Source organism: Cucurbita pepo, chromosome 18, assembly GCF_057944985.1.
Source record: "Cucurbita pepo subsp. pepo isolate OVF chromosome 18, ASM5794498v1, whole genome shotgun sequence".
NCBI lineage: Eukaryota > Viridiplantae > Streptophyta > Magnoliopsida > Cucurbitales > Cucurbitaceae > Cucurbita > Cucurbita pepo.
This window is the reverse complement of record NC_141815.1, coordinates 10,528,136-10,539,643: the sequence shown is the minus strand read 5'-3', so window position 1 is coordinate 10,539,643 and position 11,508 is coordinate 10,528,136. Positions and strand designations below refer to the sequence as shown.

The window sequence follows — 11,508 nt, the reverse complement described above, 5'->3', positions numbered from 1 at the left end:
ATTCCGAATCGTCTCTGTTCATCAACATTACTGAAACAGAGAGATTCTCATGCATACACAGATATCAAACTATTTCCTGCACTTGGATATCAACAATTACATCATATTCATACAGTAGTAATAACTAGTAATGATGCTTTCTGTGATGACATTTTCATCAAATGGTATTATGGGAAAGCATAGTTACATAACAACTAGCTTACATGATCTATTCTATGATGATTTCGTTTAAGCCTCCTCGGACTGCCATTCTGATATCACCATGCTTCCTGCAGCACTCCCTCATGTAGCTCTTACAACACCCACGTATTTCTCTGTTCTTCTTCAAGCCTGCACAAGTTTTGCCAATTTTGAGTTGTGAGCTTCCTCTTCTGCAGGTTTTACAGTTGTTGTTTGTCTCTCTGTTTTCCAAAGCCTTACAAGTGTTGCCGTGTTTCGGGTTCGAATGGTCTGCTGCTTCGAGCTCGATTTTTGTGGTTTTGTTGATTGCTCCGTCGTTATCTCCATTTGATGCCTTGGAATGAGGATGAACTCCTTCATTTTCAAGACTCGAATGAGAATGGCAATGATGTTGTTTCATCTTGTGGTGCTCGTTTGCTTCAGCACAATCAACTGTCATTTCAGCCCTTTCCGTGCATTCATCTTCTGTGCACCTGCTTATTGGTCTTGATTTACAAGGTTCACTGCAATTTTTCCTGTGGTTTTCCTGGGATTCCGAGACGAAATTGGAAGTGTCGCAGCTTCGTTGGTGGCAATGGTTATGGTCTTGGAGGAGTTCTAGACTGCCTTCAGGCGTGTGTTGCTTCTCAGTTGAATCCACACATTTGGTTTTCTCACAAGGACTTGAATTGCAGGTCTCAGAATGACACATTGAATGAGATAAAGAAACCTTCTGAGCGTTCTTTTGAGAGCAACAGCCATTGCCATTATGATGATCAGGACTGGATGAGTGGCTGTCATCCAAATCACATTTGAGAGTTTGGATTTCATGATCATGTTGAGCAGATTGGGTATTATGAGTACAACATCCACTTTCATGGAGCTCATCACTGCCTGCAGATCCATCAAGGCTGGCGGGTGAGCTTGTGCACTGGATTTTCTCACATGAATTTGATGCACATCTCGGAAACGAGCAAAACTCTAGTGTATTCTTCAGAGAGCAATGTTCGTCCTCGACATGATGATCATCACATGAAAAATGGGTATGATGTTCATGTTCATCAGGCTGGTTGTTATGGACGCAGTGTTCATGTTCATCGGGCTGGTTGTTATGGACGCAGTGTTCATGTTCATCGGACTGGTTGTTATGGACGCAGTGTTCATGTTCATCGGACTGGTTGTTATGGACGCAGTGTTCATGTTCATCGGGCTGGTTGTTATGGACGCAGTGTTCATGTTCATCAGGCTGGTTGTTATGGACGCAATGTTCATGTTCATCGGGCTGGTTGTTATGGACGCAATGCTCATGTTCAAAGGGTTTTACACTGCCTGCAGGATCATCCGCCCTAGAACATGAGTCCACGAGTTTACTTTTCTTGCATGAACTCGATTTTTTCATCCCAGAATCACACGTAGAAGCACATTTCTGAGTTGAGCAACCATTATGAGTTTTCTTGAGAGAGCCGCAGTCCTCATGCTCATGGTGATGGTGATGGTGATGGTGGTGTTGATGATGACTAGAAGAGTGGGAACTTTCATTGCTGCAACCGTGATCATGGGTGTGACCACCATGTTCTTCTGAATGGCTACCAACATGACAACATTTATGTTTGGAGGAACAGTGAGAAGCAGAAAACATGCCAGCCTTTTTCCCTTTGTGTCCTTCAGTTCCTCGCAGCAGGAGCATACTGTTAAGGATAACTAGCACACAGGCACCAACATCAGCAAGAACAGCTGCCCAAACAAGTGGATGACCACCAAATGCCAGGCCGAGTATAGCAGTCCTAGGAGCGACCGAAAGAATCACATTTTCGATTACTTTCCTATTAGCTCTTCTTGCGAGTCGAATGGCCTTCGGAATTTTCCTGATGTCATTAGTCATTAGAATTACATCTCCAGTTTCTATTGCGAGAGCTGAACCAGAGATTCCCATTGATATACCAATATCAGCTGTCGCCAAGGCAGGGGCGTCGTTTAAACCATCTCCAATCATGGCTGTTGGACCCTCCCTTTTGAAGTCGTTGATGAGTCTTGTCTTGTCTTCAGGTAGAAGTTCTGCATGAACTGTTTCTAAAGCCTTTCCCAACTGCACATAAGGTTAGTGAAACGTTATATTCTCTTTTCCAATAACGGATTGTAGGCCTTTTACATATATGGTAACAAGGACTATTACTTGTTCTGAATAGTTTGGGTTTTAAACTAGCCATTGCTAAAGGATTGAGCATAATAATAATCCAACATAACCAATATAACTCAAATAGGATTGCTTCATAAGAATCATGAACCAAAAGCATGCCAAAGCATACAACCAAACAAACGGATCGATTCTGTGAAAAGTTCTTGAGGGATCTATATGCTTCAGTGCTACGTGAAAAATCTATATGTCAATTGTCACGGTCATGCTTGTCCAAGGCGTGTTGCCAATGGCCACATGCACGTTATGTGACACCAATGTTGCATATGCAATGCAGGGGATAGAATGCTTACTTCTTTTTGTGCTTGCAAGGCTGCTGCAGAACTGTCTCCGGTGAGCATGGTTGTTTTTATACCGAGAGATCGGATCTCAGCCATGGCCTCCTTAGCTCCGGTTCTACAAGAATCAGATAGAGTAAAGATACCAGCTGCAGTAGTTCCACAGAAAACGTATCCAACAGTCCTTCCATACTTTGCTTCATCTTTGATCTCTGGGACTGGAAATTTTTACATCCAAAAGTTAGGATGATAAGAAAAAGTTGTTGCCTTTTGTTCTCTCCACCGAAACAGAAAACTTAAGAACTCTCTAGTTTTTACATGAAAAATCCAACCTGTTGCACAATTGGCTCTTGTAGCAATTTTTCGATTTCCAATATAGATGTCTTTCCCATCAATTCTCCCATGGACACCTTCTCCAGGGAAATTTTGAAAGTCATCCACATTTTCAGGTTTGGGGTTAATGGATAGTGATCTTCCATGGTCAACAAGTGCAGCTGCCATTGGATGACTGGACTTGCTCTCAATGCTCGACACCCTGGGAAAGGAGAAGGCAAAGTTTGACACAAAAATCATTAGCTTCCTTATACTGCATAAACCCTTCAACAAAATAGAAGGATGATTTGCACTTACCAGTATAGCAATGTGTCTAAGCTTATATTTTCCTTATCAAGAGCTTGAAATTCAGTGACCATAAATTCACCTCTTGTTATTGTCCCAGTTTTATCAAAAGCCATGATCTTAATCTTGCCAAGAGTTTCAAGGCAGTCACCTCCTTTGATTAACAGGCCAGAGGTTGCTGCCTTGGTAAGTGCACAGAAAGACGCAACAGGGGTCGAAAGGATGAGTGCACAGGGACACGCGCTCACTAGCACAACCAGTGCCAAGTGAAACCAATGGCTGCGATTGTGCAGTCTCAAAGCAAATGGAATCACCGCTATGCCAGTTGATATGATTATAACAGCTGCATATCAGAAAAACGAACTTTAGCAGCCGTGGCTTTTACAGGACTTTATTCAAACAGTTGGTGGGCATACCTGGAGTATAGAATTTAGCACATTTGTCAATAAACCTTTGAGTTCTAGATTTACTATTCTGAGCCTCTTCAACCAGCTTAGCCATTTTAGCCACCACACAATCTTCAGCAAGAGCAGTAGTTTTTACAGTAACATAGCCTGAATCGAAAAGACCCCACAATCAAAAACTTCCCTAACATTCCAAACCAGAAACGAATTCATCAAACAGAGAGAGATTACCGTTTAAATTAATGGTACCAGCCCAAACAGTGGAATCCTTCTGTTTGGCAACAGGGAAAGATTCACCTGTAAGGGTTTTCTCATCCACTTCGCATTTTCCCTCCACAACGATTCCATCAATGGGTATGTCCTCACCAGCCTTCACCGCTAGCAGAGTCCCCAATTTGACCTCGTCGGCGCCGACAACTTCGCCGGTGTCGGCTAGAACCGCTTTCTGAGGGGCGATGCTTAGAAGGGACGACATGACGGCGTTGGCCTAAGCACATTTTTCCATGTTCCATAATTTGGTTGAGTTTTAGATTTGCATAATTTGAATGAACTAAAAATTCAATCGACATGAATCGAAACCATCACATTAGCGATTGTTTTTGCAGTGAAAATTATTTCAGAGAAAGAAAGAAACCTTGTGGCCGGCTCTGGATTCGAGCCATTCGGCGATTGTGAAGAGGAAGACGATGGTGGCCGCTTCCAAATAATCATTCAGCACAATTGTCCCGATCACTGCAATAATTTAATTATTATTTAGATTAAAAGTTTCATAATTATTGTTAATTCTTTTATTATAAATAAAAATAAAATAGAAATGGCCACGTGGGTGCATCGTCGTTGAAGGCAGGTAAAGCATGCAACTAACGCTGTCACGGCCAGTGTCCTAACCGCGCCGTTTAATACGCCGTCGTTTCATACATTAAACAACGAAAAGATTTATCAATTAATTAGATATTAAAATTTATAATTAAAAACTTTTTTGTTACCGGCGATTAAAGCAAGAATGTTGATGTCGATTCTGAGATGGCGAACGGCGGTGAAGCTTTTGAGGGCAATGGGCCAGATACCGGCGGCGACGGCAGCCAAAGCCACCCATTTGAAAACAGGATTCACATATTTGAGAAACGAAACCAGCAGCAACAGCCCACTCGCCACCGCATAAGGGCTGGGCCATTTTTTCCGGTGATTTTTCTGCTGGTCTCCGTATGCTCTAACGTTCGCTTCAAGTCTTGCTTGATTTAGGGCTTTAACTGTAACATTTTGATTTTCCCATTTAAAAATTAATATTATTAAAATAAATTAATTCACCAAATATTTCGTTGAAAAATGAGAGAATAGGAAGTGACGTGAAAAAAAGGAAATTATTCTCCTTTATAAAAAGAAACAATTTCCACGTCACCAGTCACTTGAAACAGAATATATGAGGGTGGACCCACCATATTTATTTTACACGTCATCTTTATTTAATTGGGTTCCACTCCCCTTCCATCCTCTCCCCCATCTAAAAAATTCTCATTTACAAAACAAATAACAACAATTTTATCCCAAATTTTGTGATGTGATTTTATAAATATTAAGATGAAATTATGATCTTAATTGGTTTAATTTAATTAATTTTTTTTTTAAAAATCCACGTAGGATAGAGATGGAGGTTGAGCGTACCAATTTGTGCTTGAGAAACGAGGAGATTATCATGAAGAACAATGAGAGTTCTTGTAGCGACAATCACTTTAATCTCTTTAATCCCTTCAATTTCCTTCAATATATTCTCAATCAGAGGAATTTCTGAAGAACAGCAAATCCCCAACACATCAAAGTAACTCTTCTGCAACGCGCCACCATTGTTTCCGGCCGCCGCCGCCGCCATAATCTCCGTGGACTCTCACTATTGAAACCCCCTGCAAATAAAAAAGCATAAATACATAAAAGTTTGTAACGCCGATGGGCAGCTTTTTCAGTGCAAGCCAATAGAATCAAAGTTGGATAAACAGAAAAAGATTCTCTCGAGAATTGCGTGGTTATGGTAACAAGCTACCAATTTTGAGTGTTCTAGAGGAAGAGAAAGAGAATTAACCCAGATAATGCTACCAAAACGTTACTCCATTACAGAAGGCGTTTCGTGGAGAGGATTGATGATGGGGCATTGGAAGAATGGCTAACCTTAAAATAATGAAGCCTAAAGCTTGTGACTTGCCTTTTTATAAAGGGAAGATGCCGGTGGATGTTCTACCATTTCTTTTTTTTTTTTTTTAATTTTTTTACCCGTGGGCTTTATGGTCCTTCCAACATGTTTTGTCTTTGCAAAAATTTTCAAGAAGTCACTCAACTGTAGAATTGTTGCAGTAGACAAAATATAATTCTAATTTCTGTTATTTTGTTTAATTTTAATTAATTTTTTATTTAAAAGAATGGAATTTACAAGGAACATAAAGAAGTATAGATTAATCAGATTTAAAAAATATAATCTAAGTTTAATGAAAATGTAATCTAAAATAATTGTATTTAACCTAATTTATAAAATATTAACTTATCATTTTAAAGGGAAGAATTTGGATGAGTGTGAAGGAGGCTACATAAAACAAGCGGTTTATAGAATGAAAGGGAAATGGAATCCAGGTAGCTATCCACACAAGCACATTTATTATGCGTGTTGGGTTAATTAATTACTAATATTAGCCTAACTCACCAGATTTAATTCATAGTTTATTATTAATTAACATGCCTAGCGCCTATAAAATATAAAATATATAAAAAATAAAAGCATCTTAAACCATTATTTCTTTATATCCCACAATTATCGTATTGTTTTTTTAATTTAATAAATTTATAAAATTAATAAAAAAAAAATATTTAATAGAGTATATAATTAATCTTACATATTTAAAGAGTTAATAGGTATAATTAGACCATTTAAAATAAATATTAGAGAGTAAATTTATAATATTTTGAGATAATATATAATTTCCTTATTGGACCGTTATCATGCATTAATTTCCATCTGGGTGACTTTCTATTTTAATTTTTTGAGTTCCTAACAGGGATTAATGCCTAACATTCACCCATATTTTGGCAAGCTCAATTTGTTGCCAAAAATATGATTCAAACTAAATGATCTTGACATCTCATTTCTCACATCACCCACCGCACAACTGACGAAGTCAGTATTTCTTATAAGAATATAAAAATTTTTCTCTAATAAATTTATTTTAAAATTATGAAGTTAATGACATATGTATAACAGATTAAAGTAGACAATATGTATTAGCATCCATAAATTTGTACTCACAATCAAATAAATTGGGAATTTTAAAAATTACACGAAAATATATATATATATATATAGTATTCCAGGTTGGCCCATGTTCTGCAAAATCTTTATTTGAAATAAATAATTATTTAATCGTTACATTATTGCAAGTATAAAGTGGAAAAGTTCACTATATTTCTCTGCACGAGACGTCCAAATTTTAATGTTTGGGAGAGAAAAGGAAAAAAAAATTAGAAGTTAAATTATTTTATTAAAAGGTGTTTTGCTGATTTAATATGTACGAACCAATAATTTGAATCAATATTATTAATTTATTAGAAATATATGAATTTGTGTAATAACACTTTATTTAAATTTATTAACAAATTCATAATTTTACAATTCCATCCATTCAACCATTTAAACATAATGTGTGTAGATTTTTGAGTTATTTCAAATTCTATTAAATTTTAAATAAATTTATTGTTTTTTTTTTATCCCAAAATAGTCATATTTTAGCATATTTTCTAAAATTTTAAATGAAATATTTTGCTTTTTTAAAATATATTTAAATACTTGTTATTTAAACTATATGGGTCAAACCGACAGACAATTATTTTAGCCCATTCCATTCAAACGGGCATAAAAGGAAATAAATATTTTTATTTATTTTTTATTTTGTAAAGGGAAAAGGATGAAACAAAATGTAGTGTATGTCTATTGAGCTTAGTCTTCCACGTCGGATAAACTTTAATAAAGAATTCGCCTGCCAATGCCCTATAATATGTTTGTTTTACACGTCATCAACCAAATTACATTAAATAATAATTTTTAACTTTCCCTCTATAATTTCCTTTCGATAAAATTAATAAAAGGAAGAAAGAAAAAATATATATATTATTTTATTATAAAATTGCGTCGACAATTTAATTAATTAATAAATATGATCGAAGATATACAACTTAATCTTAAATTAATTTAAGAAACCATAATGATTTTATGACAACGTGCTTTTAATAAAAAGATTACTTTTTTAATTCACCGACTTTGAAAAGTGTACTATTTAGTCGACCTCTTATCTTAATAAATAATAAATAATAGGTATTAGTCCATTTGCGAAAATAATAATAAATTTTATAATTGTTATACATATCAATAATTCTTATAATTAATAAAAAGCCACTTTGGACAAAGTTTTTTTGTCTGATTGCAAATCTATATAAGATATATATAAAATTAATAAAATTCGTTAAAGAATTTGTAATACCAATAATATTCTTTTTAATTTTTTTAATAATATTCTATTTATACTAAGTATTGATTTAATGTCTTATTCTCAAGATTCAGATCAATATTTAAAATATTCGTGTCATAATCATACAATTAATTTTTTTTGTAACGTGTTTTGTTTTTACTCACAAAATTGTTTTCATCGAAATAAATTATGATTGAGCTACTAAAAAGAAAGTGTAATTTTTTTAATATAATTAATGGACTCGAAGTCGTATAAAATTTTAAAATATTTTAATGTGTAGACAAGTAAGAGAAGGAACCATTTTTTGAGTGAGTGATGACTGTGCAAAAGGAGTAAAATGAAATTTTAATTTTAATTGCATTTGCCTTTTCCATTCATAATCTTATCTCTCATAAAGAGCTTTTTTTTTTCTATGGTGAAAGAATTAGGTATGAATCTTATGAAAAGCAAATACTTTATCCAATTTTTATTTTATTTTATATATTAAAACGAACGTTGATTCCATCGATATATATAAAATAATGGATTTCTTTTTCCAACTTTACCCTTCATTATCATAAAAAGCTTTCATAATCCTCAATGACTTCCGTAGCTTATAAGCAGAAAATTGCTATCATGTAACAAATTTTTATCAGATACCAATCATTTATTCATTATTCTCTTTATAATATTCGAACACTAAATTAGTTTTAAAATTTTCAAATTGACGATCATTACGAAACACCATCATATTTTAAATTGGAACTCTCCTTTTTCACCATTATATAACTTTTGACCTATAAAATACCACATTATTTCGCGTGACGTCATTGCATTAATGAATTCAATAATTTGCATCACATTGGCACTCTCCAATTCTTTAAATTATAACCTTCTTATTTGATCCATTGCCTGTATGGTTCCGGGGAAACGTGTTTGTTTTTTCCGAACATGTTTATTAAAATACGTAAAAGACAAATATATTTTAAAATTTTTATTATTATAATTTTAAGATCCATAAAATAAAATAATACATGTAGAATATATATTAGGGGAGAATATATTGGATTTTAATATGTGATTCGCATATTCCAATTGGCTCAAGCTAAAAGACATGAGAGTTTTGCCAAAACCAACCGGTTGTATTTTAAGTGGAATTTAGTGCGTTTTGAAATAAGAGGTTTAATTATTGTTTTTTTTTTTTTAATATTTGGAATGCAAAAAAAAAAAAAAAAAAAAAAAAAAAAAAAAAAAAAAAGAAATTTAAAATTTGTTATTATGGCTCATATTTTAATATTAAATTATAATGTCCCAAATTGGAGAAGGAGGCCCAAGTTGAAGCCCATGATTGGTCTATTACATTTAAATTTTCGTTTTTCTCCTCATTACTAAGGCCCACTAAAATCTTCCTCCACTAATTCTCAATAATATAATATATATATATATATATATATATATATATATATATAATAATTATACGTTTCAAATATATGGAAGAAAATGATTTTTTTATTTATTTTAAAAAAAAGTGAAGAAAAATAATAATGAATGAATATATTTCAAATAGATATTAATAACTGAAACAATACGTAAATTAATTAATTTTATCCGATATTAAAGGTTGAGGAGAAACATTAATTTTGGTTATATTTTTTACGTAAATAGCTTATAATAAAATATAAGATATAAGACCCACAAGAAATAGGAAAATAGAAGATTGGTTGGCTTTTCGAGACGACAAAAGGATGAGAAGATTTTGACGACATGTCGTTCTCCCAGCCGCTTGTTTCAAACCTCACCATACATAATGGCATGGGATGGGAACTAAAATATAATGCTCCATGATAACGACACTTCATCTTCATTGGTTTTTATCACCAACCAACAAAATTGAAAGAAAAAAAAAATGTATTTTTTTCTTGTACTAGGGGAAATCACACGTTGATTAGAGAGTGGCAAGAGATATTGTTTATATTCCAATACTCGTTTTAAAAATATTGAGAAAAAGCCCATAAAGAAAAATCTAAAAAGAATAATATCTGCTCGTAATAGATTTGAGTCATGTTTTTGTATTAATTGAAATATTTTAAATAATGAGAACTAAATTGAAAAAAATATTTTGTCTTTTTCTTGCACGACTGAAATTTGAGACATGTCTTTATATTCTCTTCCATCTCTTTTCATCTTATTCTTCATTTAAATCAATCATTACTTTCTTTTTTTCCTTTTTTTGGCTACATACTTTTCCACTATTTTTTAAAAAAATTTGAGACCCGAAAAATAAATATTAAAAAAGAAAAATAAAACTTAATTATTTAATAATGTTTTTTTTTTTTTCATTCTCAAATGTAAAAAAAAATATACTTTAATTATGAAGAAGACTATTTATGATAATTTTAATTATGAATATCATGAATAACTTCTTTAAAATGTGATTGGAAGAGAAGGCAAAATGGAAAGAAATTATGGGGACTTATGTTTTGTGGGTAATATTGACTTTGTGGGTTTTTCTAATTATTATTTTTATTTTTATGGTGCCATTTTTAGTGGTTATAGTTTTTTTTTTTTTTTTTCATTATTAAACAACAAAATTACGATTTTGACTTTTTCTTCCTTTTTCTAATGCATTTTCAATTGGTTGAAGAGAATGTGGTTTCCTTTTCTCTGAAGGTTTCAAAAGTCAAATGAGATTATAATTTTTAAAAATTATAATAATATACACCACATGAATAATATAAAACTAAGGTTTATTTTAATTTGATTAAATTATATAATTTTTACTTTAAAAATAATCACTTCATTATAAATCTGATGAATTAATATAAAATGAGTAATTCATCCCAAATATATATATTTTAAATAATTAATTAAATAAACATATTTGATTAGTTAGCTGATAAAACAATAACTTGTTAAGGTGATGATTAATAGGTAGTCTAAAAAAATGGTCGGTCACACAATGACCAAACACAAGCAAAGATAAAGAGACACTATGGATGAATTATAAGTTATATCTACTTCCCTCGTAATTTCAAATCAATAGACCACAGAGATACGACACGATGACTTCTTTAATTTGGCAATCAAAATAATTATAATGAATACATTTTCGTGAAACTACCCAAACGAAATGAAAAGTGTTTCTTAGAATTAGGCCCAATAGCCCACTCGACCAAGACGTGCTATAGTTGATTTGGCAAGAAGAAGCCCAATATGGCAATGTTCTTGCCATCTTGACAAATAGAAAGTAAATTTGACAGGATGACAAGTGTTAGATGAACACGACTCTCCACCATGGTACGATATGTCCACTTTGAGCATAAGCCCTCATGGTTTTACTTTGAGTTTCCTAAAAGGCCTCGTACCAATGAAGA

General features: G+C 33.1%; 1 protein-coding gene across 2 annotated transcripts; it reads right to left on the bottom strand.

Annotated features, from left to right (window-relative positions):
• Positions 1 to 62: 62 nt before the first annotated feature.
• On the bottom strand, positions 63 to 5,875 carry LOC111780596 (cadmium/zinc-transporting ATPase HMA3). 2 transcript variants are annotated; one of them, XM_023661037.2, is made up of 10 exons: positions 5,728 to 5,875; positions 5,316 to 5,551; positions 4,640 to 4,903; positions 4,288 to 4,385; positions 3,885 to 4,140; positions 3,666 to 3,803; positions 3,262 to 3,592; positions 2,964 to 3,166; positions 2,647 to 2,849; positions 63 to 2,245 (listed from the first exon to the last, which is right to left on the bottom strand). In XM_023661037.2, exons 2-10 carry the CDS (start codon positions 5,518 to 5,520, stop codon positions 209 to 211), a joined length of 3,735 nt encoding a protein of 1,244 aa, XP_023516805.2. In that variant the 5' UTR covers positions 5,521 to 5,551; positions 5,728 to 5,875; the 3' UTR covers positions 63 to 208. The 2 variants fall into 2 exon arrangements, with proteins under 2 accessions (XP_023516805.2, XP_086975727.1); XM_087119601.1 differs by having other exon boundaries at positions 5,316 to 5,825.
• Positions 5,876 to 11,508: the final 5,633 nt, after the last annotated feature.

Bases quoted from the DNA above. Each gene is read 5' to 3' on its own strand.
- LOC111780596 (XM_023661037.2), bottom strand. From the start codon at position 5,520: ATGGCGGCGGCGGCGGCCGGAAACAATGGTGGCGCGTTGCAGAAGAGT. The intron at 2,850-2,963 runs GTTGGATTTTTC...AAAAATTTCCAG, and splicing joins AAGAGCCAATTGTGCAACAG to TCCCAGAGATCAAAGATGAA. The intron at 2,246-2,646 runs GTAAGCATTCTA...CCTTATGTGCAG, and splicing joins CCTTGCAAGCACAAAAAGAA to TTGGGAAAGGCTTTAGAAAC.